We start from the raw sequence: 19,711 nt of genomic DNA, 5'->3' as shown, positions 1-19,711 counted from the left end.
TTGTATCTTTGGGGTAAATCCCCAACAGTGCAATTGCTGGGTCGTAGGGCAGGTCTATTTTTAACTGTTTGAGGAACCTCCACACAGTTTTCCAGAGTGGCTGCACCAGTTCACATTCCCACCAACAGTGTAAGAGGGTTCCCTTTTCTCCACATCCTCTCCAACATTTGTTGTTTCCTGTCTTGTTAATTTTCCCCATTCTCACTGGTGTGAGGTGGTATCTCATTGTGGTTTTGATTTGTATTTCCCTGATGGCAAGTGATGCGGAGCATTTTCTCATGTGCATGTTGGCCATGTCTATGTCTTCCTCTGTGAGATTTCTCTTCATGTCTTTTGCCCATTTCATGATTGGATTGTTTGTTTCTTTGGTGTTGAGTTTGATAAGTTCTTTATAGATCTTGGAAACTAGCCCTTTATCTGATATGTCATTTGCAAATATCTTCTCCCATTCTGTAGGATGTCTTTGAGTTTTGTTGACTGTATCCTTTGCTGTGCAAAAGCTTCTTATCTTGATGAAGTCCCAATAGTTCATTTTTGCTTTTGTTTCCTTTGCCTTCGTGGATGTATCTTGCAAGAAGTTACTATGGCCGAGTTCAAAAAGGGTGTTGCCTGTGTTCTTCTCTAGGATTTTGATGGAATCTTGTCTCACATTTAGATCTTTCATCCATTTTGAGTTTATCTTTGTGTATGGTGAAAGAGAGTGGTCTAGTTTCATTCTTCTGCATGTGGATGTCCAATTTTCCCAAACCATTTATTGAAGAGACTGTCTTTCTTCCAATGGATAGTCTTTCCTCCTTTATCGAATATTAGTTGCCCATAAAGTTCAGGGTCCACTTCTGGATTCTCTATTCTGTTCCATTGATCTATGTGTCTGTTTTTGTGCCAGTACCACACTGTCTTGATGACCACAGCTTTGTAGTACAACCTGAAATCTGGCATTGTGATGCCCCCAGATATGGATTATGCATTTATTTAGTCCAGTGGGTTCTTCTCTGCACTGCTACGAAGTGAATATACTGCAATGTATGTGTCACTGAATTTGCTAATGTAGTGACCTTCTCTCTAGAAAAATACTCATTTCTATGAAGGGTACCCAGGGTCAGAAAATCCACTCACCATGGCCTGGGTGCTTTGAGTTAAGAACCCTTTCTCTAAAAATACCAGAAAAGAATTCTCTATGTCAAAGCTTCAGACAGCACTGCACCATTTTTCTGCCCTCCACTCATGCAGTGATAGGATGCATTCTTATCAATAATAATAGCTTACTACCACTACTACTACTATTACTGTCAGTAGCTACTGATAGTCATTATCCTAGAGGAGGGCTGTGTATAATATTTCCATTAATTTTTTCATCTTTATGTCACTTGTCTAACAGAACTAGAACTTTATTTTAAAAGTCCAGTGTTTTATTTTCACTAACTGTCTGATATTCCCTTAAACTGAAGATACCTTTCAGAGAAAAAGAGTTACTATTTGCTTAACACTTCACAATATATACCTTAAGAGAAGAAATTATTATTCAGGTTAATGCTAAAATCTATTATTATCTTTGTCATTGATGTAACACTTCATCTTCATTTCAATTCATAGGTATGATGATAAAGTACAGGTACCCCTACCCTATAGCAATGAAAGAAAGGGAGCCGAAACTTGGAGGGCCCTTGATTTTTCATGAATGCTGAGTAACAACAAGCAAATCTAGAAAATATCCAAGAAACAGTGACTGAGGAATATAACTTGAATTTTTAGTTTTTAAAACTATTTGAGAAAGCCTTTCTTTCAAAGGCCCTTCCAACTTTAAGAGCCTCCCAAAGTCAGGCCTACATACTTGGGATAAGCACACAGCTTCCAGATGACCACATTCAGTATTGTATGGAGAAATCATGCTTAAATCTGTAGTTGCACTATCAAATTTTTAGGACTTTCAATTTCTTAAATGTGAGATATATAAGCATCTTGACCCCTCTCCCCCCATATAAGAAAATCCTTCTAAGAAACAAACCTTATTGAAATATCTGAAAAGAATAGCTCTAATCTCAACAGGACGCAGGCAAATTAGTTTTTCTAAGACATTTGCTTCACTATGAGAGAGGTTTTGGAACGAAGCTCTGAGCGAGTTCTGGCGACTCTGGATGCTTTCATTCTTGTATTCAATTGCAGCTTCCAAAGCTTCAATCGCTTCTTCAAGTTGGAAAAGAACATGTTCCTCCTAGATATAACAGAAATCACTCATTTTAAATGAAATAATGTAACTTGGACTTTGTCATACACTAAGATCTCACTATGTTTTCTTGAATCTAATGGGCATAGTTACCATTTGTCTATTAAATATTAAGAAAAATGTTTACTGAGTGCTTGCCATGCTACACAGTGCAATATGTGTACACACACATATATAAAACATACAATCATAGAATCCTCGCAGTAAACCTTGTGTATGAAATGTCTCAAGGTCATGGAGCAAATGCCGATAACCAAGGAATATACTTGAACAAAGCCTCACTCCTCCAGGACCAGCACTATTGCCATGTATCTCCCTCCACAGCTCTTAGTGCATATTATGTGTCACAGAGATCTGGAGACTCTTTGCTATCCCTTCAAGGATCTATCAAAGTGATATACTGCCAGGAGGGAAAGAAGAAACAGATTTAGAATAATTATTAGGAACTAGTTATCAGGGACGCCTGGGTGGCTCAGCGGTTGAACATCTACCTTTGGCTCAGGGTGTGATCCTGCAGTCCTGGGATTGAGTCCCGCATTAGGCTCCCTGCATGGAGTCTGCTTCTCTCTCTGCCTATATCTCTGCCTCTCTCTCTCTGTCCCTCATAAATAAATAAATATAAAATAAAATCTTAAAAAAAAAAAAGGAATTAGTCATCAGAAGAGAGTCTCTAGGGAGAAAAGAGTATGACATAAAAAAAAAAAAAAGCAGGGAGAGGGCACCTGGGTAGTTCAGTTGGTTAGGTGTGTCTGCCTTCAGCTCAGGTCATGATCCCAGGGTCCTAGATCAAGCCCCACACCAGACTCCCTGCTCAGCAGGGAGTCTGCTTCTCCCTCTCCCTCTGGCCCTCCACCCCACTTGTGCTCTCTCTCTCTCTCAAAAAATAAATACAATCTTGAAAAAAAAAGTGAGGATTTAAGGACATAAAACATTTCATAAACTTTCTGTAAGATGTCACTACAGAGCAAAGGCATTAAAAATAGCAACAGTATAGCATTTTTTTCATAAGCTAGGAAGATCTCCTTTGTAGGGGGGAAAAAACCCTGATGAATCCCTGTCAGAAAACCTAGAAGTTCTCTGAACTAACCAAACAATGTCTTATTGGGGGCAGAGGGTGTTCAAATTTCTGGTAAGAAATTATTTCAGACTTGGTTAGATATTTCTGTATATCTGTATGTATGGTGGAGGTTACCAAAAACTTAGGTTCCTTGAAGGCAGACCATCTTGTCTATACCCATGTCCTTATTGCCTAGCACAGTACATATCACAGTTTCTACTAAGTATCTGCTGAATGAGTTAATGAGGGAAAAGGAGAAAAAAATACTTTCACATGTCTGATTATATGACCCAAATATTTCTCTCCACTCCTTCCCCCAGTACTTCAGAGGAAAATAATGTGAATACTTCTGATCTACCTAAAGAATAGAGTGACTTGCTGAACTCCTTTTCTGGAATTCAGGGAAAAAGTATGTGATAACCTATTCCAGTGGGAGGTTGAGTAAAGCCATTGGTTTTAAATGGTTTAAAAATGGTTTTAAAAGCCATTTTATAAAAATCTCCAGAAAGAACCATTTTGAAAAAAATATTCAACAACCATTTTGTTCCTCTGGGCAATTTCTAACCATCAAGAATTTGATGATTTGATAATCACTCTGTTGAGAAGAAAATAAGATGCACCTTTTTAAGAAAAACAAACCTAAGTCCTGAAAGCTGCATCAATGAATGGATAAGAAGAACCAGAAAATAAAATGATTTATCCAAAGAACATACCTGACTTTCTGAATAATGCATACTATGATATTTTACCAAAAATGTGGAAAGTGTTTGCCTTTATATATGTTTGAGAACAATTTGGAACAAATTGAGTTTCTATAGTTTTGGACCTAAGTTAGGGAAGTCCTGACATATGTCTAAGACAGTATGACTCCAGAATCTGAGGATGGCCCACTCCAGTGAGGCTACAGCATGTAAATATTCATGCTTCTCTCTAGCCAGCAATAGGTGTGGCAAGATGAATGTCAATGAAAAACTGACCCAGGATGAAAAATCTGCCATAATGCAAACAATATATTATCAAGAGTTGACTATGCTCTATCAGAGAGCACTGCTTTTTACAAATGCACCAGGGATCTTGTTAAAATGCAGATTTCTAATTCAGCAGGCCTGCGTGGGGAGGCTCTGCATTTCTAACAGGCTCCCAGGTGAGGCTGCTGTTGATCCAGAGACAACACTGAGAGCAGCAAGGACTTAAATGACCACTTAAAGCAGTGGTCTCCAAACAGTTTAGATCGCACATCCCTATTAATAAAACAAAAAACAGGAACAAATAAAGAGAAAACTTTTAAGTATTCATTGCATATTTGTATATTTCTCCATATACTATATGCACATTCTAACAATAAAACATGAAATTCAAAGTGTAAAAGATGAAATAAACATAGATATAATAGTTCTTATGTTTTCTTCCTATATCCCACTTATTGAACTGCTCTACATTATTAGAAAAATGGGGTTGGAACTATTTTTTTAAACTTGTTTCTAGAGTTTACCCAAAACAGAAAGTATCTGTCTATATTAAATTGTTGGGTAATCTTGTACTCATATAGTAATCTAAAATCTATCACTTCCTGTTAAGGAGTACAATTATAAAAATGATTCTGATTTATTGTGGAAAGAGAAAATAATCCTAAACTGGTTTAAAGAGATCAAAATAGCAAACTATTCCACCTAGATTTTATTGATGTCTTGCGTCACAACAGAATCTCATGTTCCCAATCATCCACGATTGGCAGATCTATCTGGTAATAGTAATCCTGACATTAAGACAGCGGTGAGAGTAGAGCCCACTCTGAGTGACACTGAGAAGAACCAACTTTGTGGAAGAAGTCTGCAGAGGCTCACATGGCTAATGGAACCCCACCAACTGCAGGAGGCTCACAATTCCCTCGAACCAATCCATACTGGCTGCTAAACAGGTATTATGCATGATGCTGTATTTTTCACCACAAACCCTACAGAGTGAATTTTGGTTACAGAATTCCACATGAAAGAGAAATGTATTTCTGGATGAGGATAATGGGGCCTCTACCCTTCTGCAAACATAATTTGTTCATGCCCTTCTCTGTACCTTATTTAATGGTGTTCTACCTTACAGACGCCTTCTTTCTTCTACCAATATTATGGTTTTCATAATTGCGCCCAAGATTCCAATCCACCAAAGCTGCCTTGATGAGTCTTCCCCCCAAATGACCATTGCATTGTTTTGTATAAATAATGTAACAAGTATGGTTTTATTACATTATTATATCTTGCTTTTTTTTATGTTCTTTAGAGTTTTCTTATATCTCTTATCCCCAGAGAGAATATGAATTTTTCAAAAGAAGCATAATGCTATTTATTTATTTATTTATTTATTTATTTATTTATTTATTTATTCCATGGGATCTAGTAACAGTCCTGGGCAGGCAGGAATTCCTCAAAAACTCATATTTTGTGGTATCTTGGGCTCTCATACCTTCAAATCTACAAGGCCAGTTTCCAATTCAACACCCTCAGGAGGACAGCCTGATTCTGTGATCCTCTGCACAGCTATGCAGACCCTACAACGGGGCAGTGAGGCTTATTATGCCACCCCCAATCAAGTTAGTTTTCAATTCCCTTCAACCGTGCAGGACACAACAGTCTAATTTTATGAGATTCTTGCTCCTGTTCCTCTTAACCAGCCTCCTTAATTTCTTCTCCAATCTAAAACTATCCAAGATTCAGCAAGGTGCATGATTTCCAGCTACTCACTTTCTCTTAGCAATTTTCTCTTGCTTTGGTCATGACAGGACATCGACAATAAACATTTCCAGAGAAAATTCATGCTCAAAAATTCAGACTTGTCTGATAAAATAAGTGATGAGCACCATTGCCAACTGATGTAGAATTTTGACAAAAGACAAAGTCTGAGACAATCTGGCAGCTAATAAATGTACTATCTTTTACATAGTTTTAAAAAGTAAAGGTGAGAGGAGCCATATGCTCCTCTAAATGAAAACTCATATTCAGAGGTATTTTTATTGGGATTTGAATTCCACGCATCTGCTTGGCTGGAACATGCTCTCGAAGGTTGGGCGTCTCTGAAAGAATTAACCTTGAATATCCTGGCCATCCATAGTCTGTAACAGATGACCTAGTATCAGTCAAGAAAGAAGTAGAGAGAGAAGGTAGGTACTCTCTTTGGTAGAACTGAGGAAAAAGAGTCCTTCGAATCATTATGTGTTCTGTGAGGTCACATAAGAAACCCCGGCTGAGAGGGGGTTAGGAGTTAGGGTTAGGATTAAGGGTTAGGGTTAGGGCCCTACTCGAGGTTAGGGTTAGTTTCCCAGGCCCTGGCAACGTTCATAGACTCCCGTGTGAGGATAACACAGTTTCTAGGTAAGCATGGACTGTGGCACTTAATAGGAGCCAGGTAAACTCATTATATCTGACAGTCTCAAGGAAACAAAGTTTACCAGAGTTCTCATTTTTATGTTTTAGTTAACAAGGACAGAAGAAATCATCCCAGTGACCCATCATAGAGTACTTCCAGTTCTAAAGAATACTGACTTACTTCAGGTGTTAACACACTACCATTTTTAAGTTTCTCATCCACACTATTTCTTCGTCTCTGTAGCTGATCCTTTTCTTTCTGGAGGGCTTGGACTTGTTCTGCAATCTTTATTTTCTCCTCAGCTGTGCTGTGTTGAAGCTCGGCATTCTTTTCACACAACTCTTGATCCAGCAAGTTCAGGCGAGTTGATATTTTCAAACTATCTGTGTTTAAGATCTAGAAAGACACAATCAACCAAACACCCCAAAAACAGTTACTCAAAAGCCAGACTGCATATAAATTTTAAAAATAGGGAAAATTACTAACTGAATATATTTATTTTTAGCTTCCACATTATTGTTTTCCCTTGTGGGGGTGATTTTGGTTTTTTTTTTTAATCTTAAGTTAAATGCCTTAAAAAAAAAAAAAAAAAAAGGAGATTCAAGGAGTGCCTGGGTGGTGCAGTCAGTTAAACAACTGACTCTTGATTTCGACCCAAGTCATGATCTCAGGGTTGTGAGATCAAGCCCAGCATGAGGCTCATGGAACCTGCTTAAGGTTCTTTCTCTCCCTCTCCCCTACCCCATGCTCTCTCTTTCAAAAAAGAAAAAAAAAAAGGAGTGGGGAGATTCAAATGTTGAATTTACTGCCAAGTATTGCTTGCCCACACCAGACTACAGAATATTGGTTTTGAGAGCTAGTATTTTTCCTTTTTTTTATTATTTCCTAAATTAAACTTTTCTTCCTTGGTCTGTTACATAGTTATATGGCCTGTAACTAATAATGTAATTTCCCTAAAGGTTGAGATTTGGTTTGTTGCTGTTTAAATATACAATTTGTTTCTACTCTTATTTCACTCTGGTCAGAAAACACACCAGTTAAAGTAATGGAGATACTTGATATGGTCTAACCTAAGAGAATTCTTAAAATAAGTTTTGCATCTAAGTATGTATGTATATATACTACAGGTTTATAATTTTTTTAAAGTAATCCCCTTTAACCTGAGTCTCACTCCCCAGAAACAATCTTCAACCTTTCTAGATGTTTCTCCTGGTGTTAATGTTTCTAAATAACATTACCAATTTCACATACTGCCTACAGACTGACTATTGGGGAAGACAAGGACCTGGCTCTATCATGCCTCCTCTACTTCCCCTCCTCGAGTCTCCCCATATAAGGTATATTGCAGTTTTATGTTAAATCAATCAGTTTACATGACTTTGTGAATATTATTCATAGTTGAATTACCTAGTAGTATAAAAAAACATTTTCCATAGGATACAACTTTTGGTACTACCCACTAACTCTTCTCCAACAGAACTATACAAATTCCGGGATCCCTGGGTGGCGCAGCGGTTTAGCGCCTGCCTTTGACCCAGGGCGCGATCCTGGAGACCCGGGATCGAATCCCACGTCGGGCTCCCGGTGCATGGAGCCTGCTTCTCTCTCTGCCTGTGTCTCTGCCTCTCTCTCTCTGTGTCTATCATGAATAAATAAATAAAATCTTTAAAAAAAAAAAAAAAAAAAAAAAAAAGAACTATACAAATTCCTTTCAACACTGTTTTTTTCATTTGACCAAAACGTACATCAGGAAATTTTTGTTTTATTCTAGAAACATTTATCCCAAAGTCTCCATCCGTGTGCTCCAAACTAGTTGTTCTAGAACTTCCTTTTGGTGTTATCCTGGGAATTTCCATGTTGGTCACACTTTCAAGACGCTGAGCCTTCTTTTTTCATAGTTGATGCCCTCATTTTTGTGAAGCACAGCCTCTTAGTCGTTTTCTGAGACAGGCTAGGGTGGAGATTTTTTCACCTGAAAATGTCCTTATTCTGCCTTCATATTTGATTCAGAGTTAGGCTCAAAAGAGAAGTCTTGTTTGGAAATCACTTTCCTTCTGAGTTAGAAGACTGCTGCGGGTCTTTTAGTTTCTACTAAAGAAGACTGAGAGGTCTAATTCCATTCTGATTGTTGAGATTTACAAAGGACTCATCTCTTCTAATTGGTAACTTTCAGAATCTTTTCTTTTCCTTGAGATACTCAAAACTTCTCAATGGCAAGCGTTTGGCCCTCATTTTGCTGGGCCCCTGATGACCTATTTCGATCTAGAGTCTCACATCTTCAGTGTTGGGAAATTTATGTTGCCTCTGATAATCCCCTCTCTCGTTTTCTGTTATATCTTCCTGAAATTCCTATTTCTTGGATGTTCTACTTCCTGGATTCATCTGCCAACTAAAGTTTTTTCCTCCTATTTTCTATGTATCCTTTTATTTGCTTTCTGGGATATTTCTTCAACGTTATCCTCCAAACTTTTACATATTCAGTAATTCTCATTTTACAATAAAGAGAGCATCATCTTTGAGCACCTTGAGGATATTAAGGGTTTTTGGAAGCTTTTTCAGCTCCTTCCCCTATCTCTAATGTCTCTGAGCTTCATTTTTTCTCTTGGTCTCTCTCTTTCACATTAGTAGCATTCCTGCCATGGCTGTCCCACTTAAGAGTCAAGCATGAAAATGGTAATACATTGTGTGATGGGTATGCTTTGTCACAACAGGATATATCTAGGGTCTGGCCACTTAGTTGGGGGGCCCAAGGGTGTTTTTAGGTCTTTTTTTCAGGGACGGTTTCAGAAAACCCACCAATGACCTGCTGGGAAGTATAAATCTGGCTGCCAGCATTCTGGGATCTAAATAAGGATTCAGGAAATAAATGGCTATCTCAGGATTTGTATGTAGACTAGGCTTTCATTCATTCCCTGTTTTGAGTATTTTGATTTACTCCAACCTTCTGCTGTACCTGGTTCAACCTTCAGAAAATAAAAGCGTTTAGCCTCAGAGTGAGAAAAGGATGGTTTCCTGATGATGCCCTGCTTTCATCTTTATGCTTCAGTCCTGCCTTCCAAAAATCTGGATCACTTTGTTTCTGAGTCTTTTTTTTTCTTTCAGGTTTTATTTATTTGTATAGAGAGAGACACAGCGAGAATGCACATGAGCAGGGGGAGAGGAAGGGAGAGGGAGAGAGAATCCTAGGCAGACTATGTGCTGAGTGCAGAGCCCCAGAGGGGGCTGGATCTCACAACCATGAAATCATGACCTGAGTGGAAGCCAAGAGTTGTACAGTTAATGGACTGAACCACTCAGGTTCTCCTCTGAGTCTTTTTTAATTCTTTTTTTAAAAGATTTTATTTATTTATTCATGAGAAACACACAGAGAGAGGCAGAAATAGAAAAGGCTCCCCATGCAGAGCCTGATGCAAGACTCGATCCTAAGACCCCAGGATCACAACCTGAGCCAAAGGCAGACGCTCAACCACTAAGCTACCCAGGTGTCCCATCTTTTCTTATTCTATGTGAATTCTCTCATAAAGCTGTTATTATTTTAAAAATTAAAAAAAAAGCGAATGCTACAGTCAGCCTCTCATTCACGATCCTCTCAAGGCACTTGGATTTCAGCCTCCCCCTGCTTAGTAAGCACTTATCTATTGCCTTCCATTTTACATTTCTTGGTAATCTTTTGTATCTTTTTTTCCCTTTATGGCCATACAGCTTTTTTTTTTTTTAATAATAGCTTTACTGAGAGATAATTTACATGCAGTTCACCTATTGATTGATTGATTGATTGAGACTTTTTAAAAGTTATCTCTATACCCAATGTGGGGCTCAAACTCACAACCCCAAGATCAAGAGTCACATACTCCACCAACAGAGCCAACCAGGCACCCTTAAGTCGCCTATTTAAAGGATATAATTTGATGGATCTTAGTATATTCACAGTTGTGAGTTGCACAGTTGTGCATCCATCACCATAATCAATTTGAGAACGTTTTCATTGCTCCCCAAAGTGAAACCTCATGTGCACTAGCAATCATTTCATTTCTTCCCCAATCCCTGACCCAGCCCTCAGTAACCACTACTCTACTTTCTATCTCTATGCAATTGCCTCATCTGCACATTGATATAAATGGAGCCAGACAATATGTGTTCTTTTGTGGCTGGCTTCTTTCCCTTAACACAATGTTTTTGGGGTTCATCCATGTGGTAGCACGGATCAGAACTTCATTCCTTCCTCTTGCTGAGTAATATTCCATAGTATGGATATACCACTTTATCTGTTCAATATCCATTCTCTTTATCCATGCAATAACTCTGTGTTTAACTTTTTGAGGAACTACAATGTAGTTATCCAAGGCAACTGCACCATTTTACAATCCCACAAGCAGCGTATGAATATTCCAATTCCTTCATATAGTCACCAACACTTCTCATCTTTTTTTCTGACCACATCTATCCATCCTAGTAAGTGTAAAGCAGGGTCTCATCTATGTTTTGATTTGCATTTTCCTGATGGCTAATAATGTTGAACATTATTTCATATGTTTATTGGCCATTTGTATATCTTATTTGAGAAATGTCTATTAAATCTTTTGTCCATTTTTAATTGAGTTGTCTTTTTATTAAGTTATGACTTCTTTATATATTCTAGATACAATTCCTTTATCAGGTTTATGATCTATAAAAATTTTTCTCCATTCTGTGGGTTGTCTTTTCAAAACCCACTTTTTTTGATGGTGGCCTTTGCAATAACAAATGCTTTTAACTGTGATGAAGTCCAATTTATCTGTTTCTTCTGTTGCTTGTGCTTCAGATATAATATCACAGAAACCATTGCTTAATCCAAGGTAACAAAGATTTACACTTTAGTTTTCTAAGAGTTTTATAGTTTTACCTCATATTTAGGTCTTGGACTCACTTTGAGTTGAAATCATAAATGGTATGAAAATAGTTTTTTTATATCATGTTCCTTGTCCAAAATGCATAGGACCGAATTTTGATTTCTTAAACACTGAAATAGATGTAATCTACTTACACCTTTTGTTCAGAAAAGAACCCAGCAATGTAACAGTCTCAAATCTCTCTTCTGTTTCATTAAAATGATCTTCAAAGAATCAATTTTGCTTTGCTCTGCTGGGGTTTCATTTATCTGTACTCTACTTATTTCAATATGGTATTAAATTTTACATCTTGTTGGAAGTAGAAAACTTCATTTTTAAAAATTTATTTTGTTGTTGTTAGATCACTAATAAACTTATTTCAGGAAGATTTTCCTCCTCATTCCTTTTTATTTTTTTGCTCTTTATTCTTTGGTGATACAGAGCATATAATAAATGTCCCAGTTTATTTTCTATTTACTCACTTGATATATTAGTTTGTTCATCTCTTTTGCTGTCATTTACATGTTTTGGGAGATCGCTTTTAAAACTTAACCCTGACAGGCAGTGTGCGCAAGCTACCTGGATACAGCACCAGCAACTAGGCTGGTCGGAGGGGCTGCTCCTACCCCTGTGTCCCACAGCCTAGTGCTAATAGCTATTCAACATGACTGGGGAATTGAAGACAGAGCAGAGGTAAATACAGGTCTCCATGTTTGAAATAGAGAGGTTAAGAACACACCACCATCATCTCAGATCCTACTGACCTGGCTGAAAGGCAGAATAAGCAGGTCACTGATCCCCTCTGTTCTCTTTCTTAACGTGTAAACTGTTTTTGGCCTACTGGGTAGAAAGTCCTCTTCATGTCTGGGGCAAGCCAGCTTCATTTTCAGATGCTACTGGTGCTATTGTTGAAAGTATCTATAGCTACATCCAAAAGAGTATCTCCTGGTTCTTCTACTCTCTCCACAATCATTCCTTTTCAGAACTTGAAATTGAGACAAATTCCTTCATAAAATCAGTTTTTTGATTCATATAACCCAAGTTCTCCAGCCAAAGTTCTTATAAAGGTCCCCAAGTTGTCATAAATTGAAAGTGAACAAATCTTAATTACATAAAATCTTTCTTCTAGAGGAACCCTGCAAATACCTAACTTTGGGTAGCAGTAATAGATCATTTTTAAGTCTATTTTTCCAAATTACCAATGCTCTCTACACAGCATCAAATGGTACAATTTATTTCTTAAATATCCACTTATAAAGAGGTTGCCAGGGGAATCTCTTGGTTCATGGTTATAGACTTTGTGTTTGGGTCCATAAAATGTTTTGGAAATAGGGTGACAGTTGTATAACACTGTGAATGTGGGGATCCCTGGGTGGCTCAGCAGTTTAGTGCCTGCCTTTGGCCCAGGGCATGATCCTGGAGTCCTGGGATCGAGTTCCACGTCAGGCTCCCTGCATGGAGCCTGCTTCTCCCTCTGCCTGTGTCTCTGCCTCTCTCTCTCTGTCTCTCATGAATGAATGAATGAATGAATGAATGAATAAATAAATAAATAAATACAAAAAAGCACTGTGAATGTAACTAGTGTCACTGAATTATATACTGAAAAATGGTTAAAATGGCAAATTTTATGTATATTTTACCATAATTTTTAAAATACCAAAAAAGATGAATGGATAAAGAAGATGTGGTTTATGTATACAATGGAATGTTACTCAGCCATTAGAAACAACAAATACCCACCATTTGCTTCGACGTGGATGGAACTGGAGGGTATTATGCTGAGTGAAATAAGTCAATCAGAGAAGGACAAACATTATATGGTCTCATTCATTTGGGGAATATAAATAATAGTGAAAGGGAATAGAAGGGAAGGGAGAAGAAATGGGTAGGAAATATCAGAAAGGGAGACAGAACATGAAGACTCCTAACTCTGGGAAACGAACTAGGGGTGGTGGAAGGGGAGAGGGCAGGGGGTGGGGGTGAATGGGTGACCGGCACTGAGGGGGGCACTTGATGGGATGAGCACTGGGTGTTATTCTGTATGTTGGCAAACTGAACACCAATAAAAAATAAATTTATTATTAAAAAAATAAATAAAATAAAATAAAATAAAATAAAATAAAATAAAATAAAATACCAAAAAAGTTAACAATAAATCATACTTGGCAGAACACTTAACACTGGATTTCAAAATTGCAAGAGATTTTACCCGTACTCATTAAATAAACACTAACATGGAAAATACATTGAAAACCAGAAGAGTTTTCTTTTTGGTTTCTTTTTTTTTTTTTAAGATTTATTTATTTATTTATTTATTTATTTATTTATTTATCCATGATAGAGAGAGAGAGAGAGAGAGGCAGAGACACAGGAGGAGGGAGAAGCAGGCTCCATGCCGGGAGCCCGACGTGGGACTCGATCCCAAGACTCCAGGATCGCACCCTGGGCCAAAGGCAGGTGCTAAACCGCTGAGCCACCCAGGAATCCCTCTTTTGGTTTCTAATTTCACAGTGGTATGATTTACTTCTTAGGAAAAAAAATCCCAGTTTCAATGGCTTACAACCACAATCAAAGAGCATAACAAAGAGAATACCTGACTTGATCTCAACTTCTTATTCTCCAGGTGGCTCTTCTCCTTTAACAGGGCCTCCTTCTTACAAACTATGGCCTCTCGCTTCTTTAAGTCTTCTTGCAGCTCCTCCAATTCTTGGCGTTGGTTCAGGACTTTCTCTACTTCTTCATCTAACCATTTCTTTTGCTCGTCCAGTTTCTATATTAAAATCCCAAAGAAATGTTACATCATTTGTTTTTCTTCTGCCATAAGATGTACATGGTAATAACATAACTTCTGATTGGCTAAAACACCTCAAGTGAACATTTTTTAACCATCTGGAAGACATTAAGTGAACACTGAACAACTCTCAGTGAGAATACTAAGACAGTGTTCCTGTCTAAACCCATCAAGAAGTGGTTCTGGTTAACACCTTGCTGTGTTTTATAAGGAATTAAGATGTATTCCCCAATATCTGTTCGAGCCTGGGATTTTCTAGGCTCACTGAGAAAGGGCTGACAATTTTCTATGTATATATTAAGAGACAGTTCTGAGAACATGCTCGGGATCTTTTTCTCTGTCGCAGAGGAGCAAGCATGCCTGCATCACAGCACTTACGCTGCTGGCTGCTCTACAGTCTGTCTCTGCTGCTTGAGCTCCTTGATGGACTGCAGAGACTGTCTTCTCTCCCTCTCTATCCCCAGTGCCTGGTATACTTCCTAGCCCATGACTGGCCTTCAATAAAATGTTAAATGATTGGATGAATGCCTGAATCCATCAATTTATCAATGAAGTGAATAAATGAATACACACAGTGGAAGACACATATGATAGAGCATGGAAATATACTCTACACTCTAACCTGTCAACATCAAGGAATTATAAGATAAACAGAGCTGGAAAGATTTCTAAAACAAGCAGCTTAGTGTTCTCTTGAATTGAGGACACCCAGAAACAAAGAAAACAAAAATATGAATGGAATATGAACTTTACCAAGCGCCCATCTGCACTGTGGACATAGTAATGAAGCAATGCCAGCTAAGCAACAAATAATACGAAAACAAATCAATACAGTACTATTTTCTAATTCTTCTCCAGATTAATAAAAATGGTGCCTAGAAATCTATATTAAAACAATGAGTGAATATGCATGAGGAAAAAAAAAGGCAATGTGGCCAATACAAACTAGATCCAGAGCTAGGTCCTCCATCCAGACCTAGATAGCATGATCCTATATGCACTATCCCATCCAAATAATATTGAAACCTAAAATAGTAGCTCTATAATCATAAGGAATAGGAAGGATATCCCAAAGCAACTACAGAAATACTTTAGTTTTGTTATATCTGGCTCTACCTTAGAAACTCCACATATAGAGACCCTACTGACAGTCTACCAATTAACTAAAACATATTCTACAAACACTCCTTGACTGTGAGTAGGATCTGAAAGATGAATAACAGGTCTTTTGTAAGGTCCATTCCCAGGACAGGAGAGAAACCCAAAAAATATGTTGATAATAAATACTATATATACCTAACTCCTAGGTACCATGTCCATAAAAATGGAGGGAGAGATTGGCTCTGTCTGGGAAATGGAAGAAATGTCAGTACTGGCCTCACAGAGTAAGTAATATTTTAGTAGTGCTTTGAGGATGGGTAGGAGTCCATATAATACATATTTTTTAGGGAAAAAATGTGAGTGGATTTTTCTGCATTTGACATAAAGGTTATGATTTGTATAATTCACTGTATCTTAGTAAGTTTTCTGAAAATTTCTTGATTTGTCTTTTTATAGCAAAGGTTCCTATTACATATTTCCAATTTTATGTTTTCTTATAAAGGAGCTTCAGAACAAATCAATGTCCTAAGCTCTTCAGATACCCACACCAATTATCTTATAATTTTGTTCTTGTTTAGGGTCAAATTCTAGAAAGTGGGTTTTTTTTGAAGTATTAAAAAAATACCAAGCTTTGTTTTTTATTTATTAATATTTTTAACCCAACACAGTGCCAGCTGTGGAAATCTTTTTATTATTATTATTTTTTAAAGAACAAATGACAATTTTTTTAAAAAGATTTTATTTATTCATACATGAGAGACACAGAGAGAGAGGCAGAGACACAGGCAGAGGGAGAAGTAGGCTCCATGTAGGGAGCCCGACGTGGAACTCGATCCCGGGTCTCCAGGATCACGTCCTGCGCTGGAGGCGGCACTAAAGCACTGAGCCACCGGCTCTTTTTATTATTGTTTTTAAAATCTAGATCTTTAACATTTTGAAAAGCAGGTCTCATTATTCTATGCATTCCTACCTCTCCTATTCCCCAACATACCCTTTCTGCCCAGAAATGTTATTGCCAAGCAGCACAGAATGTCAGTGACAGCACTTTAACTAATGTCGAAAACACCAGTAAAATAAATAACTGGGAATATATTTATGTCCTAAATTTTACTACTAAGATATACATAAAATTTAAGAAAGAGTAAATAATTTTTTTAGAATTAAGGTGATAAGTTAGTATTTGAGTGTAATTGCAGTTTTAAGTGCCTATTTTTCTTTCAGTTAGATTTTTAGAACTGCCATTTTGAATTTACATAAAACTAAAATTTTATTTCTGTGATCAGTTTATGGTTTTCTTTCTTTCTGGTTTTTTTTTTTTTTTTTTTGAGAGAGAGAGAGAGAGAGAGACAAAAGGAGGGGCAGAGGGAGAGAGAATCCCAAGCAGGCTCTACACTCAGTGCAGAGCCTGATGCAGGGCTCAATCTCAAGACCCTGAGATCATGACCTAAGCCAAAATCAAGAGTCAGATGCTTAACTAACTGAGCCATCCAAGTGCCCCTTGATTTCATTTTTCAAATGTGACACTAAAACAAAATTTTTTTTAATTCATCATATATGGTGCATATACAATTTGGTTATGTAGGAATGGGATGGCTCTGATTTTAGAAATTTATTGTTTCCAAAAAAAAAAAAAAAAGAAATCTATTGTTTCCATGGGAATAAAGCAGTCTTTATTCCCATATCAATCAAGTGAACATGGATTTCATGTTAACATTCTAAAACCTTCAAATAAATCCATTTCTACTGAAGTAAAAATACAGTACATTTCTGGATGAGAGTAAATTTTTTTTCAAGATTTTATTTATCTAAAAGAGAAAGAGGGATCCCTGGGTGGCGCAGCGGTTTGGCGCCTGCCTTTGGCCCAGGGCACGATCCTGGAGACCTGGGATCGAATCCCACATCGGGCTCCCTGTGCATGGAGCCTGCTTCTCCCTCTATGTCTCTGCCTCTCTCTCTCTGTGTGTGTGACTATCATAAATAAATAAAAATTAAAAAAAAAAAAAAAAGAGAAAGAATGAGCAAGGAGGACAGATAGAGAAGCAGACTCCCCACTGAGCAAGGAGCCTGATGTGGGGCTCGATCCCAGGAACCCGAGACTATATAACCTTAGCCAAAGACAGATGCTTAACCAAATGAGCCACCCAGGCACCCCTGAGAGTAATTTTTTAATGACAGAAAAGTTTTGGGAGAAATACTAGAAAATGTGCACTCAAGTGGTAAGTCTAGTGCTTAAAGATTTTATTTAGAATTCACTACTTTTTTACCTCTATTTAGACAATCATCAGAGCAAAGAGAAAACTGCAAACACTAAATAGAATCGACAAACCTGGAGTTGGTCTATACTTCCAAACGAACCTTTTCTCTTTTTCATCTTAAATGCATCAGGGTCCTCAGGTTTCAGTTTCAGAGCTTCTTCCTGTTCTGTTTTTAACCTTAGTTCCTGCAGAGAACAGAAATTGAAAACACCTTACTGCTTGTACTACCTGGCCATCATTAAATATTTATGCAGGTAATCATTTTCTTAGCTTTTCTTTACTTCATTGCAAAAAGAGAAAAAATGAGTAGATGAAGGTTGGGGCTATTTGAGAAGAAAATAATGTAAGCTCCTCACAGAAGCAATACAATCTCACAGCAAAAATTAGGGTTTATTAACAAAACTAGGGTTTTGTTCCATTGTCTGCCAGGGTTACAAAACAGCATAACAGGGATAGAGTCTGAAAATTACAAATGTGCTTTTCTAGTCTGCCTTTCTGAGCTCATGACATTTAGGTGGGCCACACAAGGCACCCATCTGGACAGTAGAAATATGGAAAGTAATATTCAGTTTTGGGCATTGAGAAAGGATTTTGCAGCAGCACCTGGGTGGCTCAGTCAGTTAAGTGTTTGCCTTCAGCTCAGGTCATGATCCCAGGAATCCAAGGGTCCTGGGATTCAGCCCCATGTTGGGCCCTCTGCTCAATGGGGAGCCTGCTTCTCCCTCTCCCTCTGCCTGGTGCTCCCCCTGCTTGTGCTCGCTGTCAAATAAATAAAATCTTAAAAAAAAAAAAGAATTTTGCAGCATGAGAGTAGCCTTTCAAGATAGATCACAGTCCTAGGAAGAGTATTTTCTAAATTCCTTCCATTTCCATCCACATCTTAAGAGGCCCCAGGTGCTCTCCTGGGGTTTAGAGAAGATGCCACTGTCTACCACTAAGGCTTAGCAGGAATTAGGAAGGAGGCCATGAACCAAAGTGGGCTGCTCCCCATTACTATTTCTTACTGGCCCATGATGGATAAGTACAGAAATTGAACATGTTCAGAAACCTTCGTAACATTTGGACAGAATAATTTCTATGTCTATTGAATATTAACAGTAATAAGAAATACAAAAAAAAAATGGGCTTGCTACCAATTTCCAGCCTTGGGAGAGGCAGGAAGGAGAAAAGAGATGGTAAGAGAGATGTGTGTCCCAATTTTCCTGAGATCTGGCCTCTTGAGTTCTGGCCCCAAAAGAGGGTGATGAGGAATCACAGAGGGCAGAGAAAGGGCACAGATGGCAGAGCTGAGGTCCGACACCTATTCAGGACTGCCCAGCCTCACCGACAGAGCTGGAGTACAATCAGGAAAGACAGACTAATTATAGAATCCTTGGCCTCAAGTGACGTGGATCCTAAGAGCCAATGGGAGTCCGTTATTGTGGGACACTGACCCCAAAACTGAAGAGGAAGACAGGCCACTGGGCTAGCAAGCTAGACAAAAGGCCTTGCAGCCTCAAGGGGGATTTGTAATGCCATGAGGAGGCGAGATGAAGCCAAAACACTTCTGTGCTCTAAACTGAAAGCAAGATCAGACTACAAGTTATATCAACTCTGGGCTCCACTGTTAGGGCCCAGCAGAGAAAGGCAGATGAGGGAGGGCAGTCACACCCAAACACCAACTGAAATTCATGAGGTCGCCTTCTCTTCAATGCCATATGAGGCAGTAAAAGCTATAGACCCAACCATCACATACACTCGACTCGACTCAACCCTAGGGACAGAAGCACAGGGTGGAAGAGGAAAGAGGCTAAGAAACTGAGTATTCTTATGCAAGAGAGCTGGTAATTATTTAAAGAACATGGTGAAATTAACAGAGCAAGGTCTGAACAGACTGGGAAAATACATGGTTAGCTCCTCTATTTCCAGTAATTATCATGATGTGGCCTGGGCAGGGCGAGGGGTGGCGGTGTCATACAGAACACAGGTCTGCTACAGACTAAAGACATTTTCTCTGCTCACCTGCATTGCATTACAAGTGAATTTGACCCCGTTATATTTACCCATTTGTTTTTTCAT

General features: G+C 38.2%; 1 protein-coding gene and 1 long non-coding RNA gene across 39 annotated transcripts in view; one reads left to right on the top strand and one right to left on the bottom strand.

Annotated features, from left to right (window-relative positions):
• Positions 1-19,711, bottom strand: part of KIF27 (kinesin family member 27) — a 91,434-nt gene that overhangs the window by 16,394 nt on the left and 55,329 nt on the right. For all 5 annotated transcript variants that reach the window (XM_077905323.1, XM_077905337.1, XM_077905333.1 and 2 more), the window contains 4 exons: positions 17,725-17,838; positions 14,100-14,276; positions 6,819-7,034; positions 2,006-2,212 (listed from right to left, as the gene is read on the bottom strand). In XM_077905323.1, the coding sequence (XP_077761449.1) occupies positions 2,006-2,212; positions 6,819-7,034; positions 14,100-14,276; positions 17,725-17,838 (714 nt within the window). The remainder of the gene's footprint in view (positions 1-2,005; positions 2,213-6,818; positions 7,035-14,099; positions 14,277-17,724; positions 17,839-19,711) is intronic.
• The window catches only part of LOC144318436 (uncharacterized), a 69,299-nt gene that overhangs the window by 32,344 nt on the left and 17,244 nt on the right, over positions 1-19,711 (top strand). For 5 of the 34 annotated variants that reach the window (XR_013384349.1, XR_013384353.1, XR_013384337.1 and 2 more), the window contains exons 4-6: positions 5,017-5,199; positions 15,605-15,682; positions 17,836-17,907. The exons of 5 other annotated variants lie outside the window; for them this stretch is intronic. This is a non-coding gene — a long non-coding RNA (uncharacterized LOC144318436). Of the gene's footprint in view, positions 1-2,163; positions 2,326-4,983; positions 5,200-5,378; positions 5,531-6,881; positions 7,099-7,898; positions 7,976-15,604; positions 15,683-17,672; positions 17,908-19,711 lie in introns of those variants that run through there. 24 more of the 34 variants (XR_013384370.1, XR_013384407.1, XR_013384414.1 and 21 more) reach the window with 12 other exon arrangements.

This window comes from Canis aureus, chromosome 1 (assembly GCF_053574225.1).
Source record: "Canis aureus isolate CA01 chromosome 1, VMU_Caureus_v.1.0, whole genome shotgun sequence".
In the NCBI taxonomy this organism is placed as follows: Eukaryota; Metazoa; Chordata; class Mammalia; order Carnivora; family Canidae; genus Canis; species Canis aureus.
This window is presented reverse-complemented; position numbering and strand designations above follow the sequence as displayed.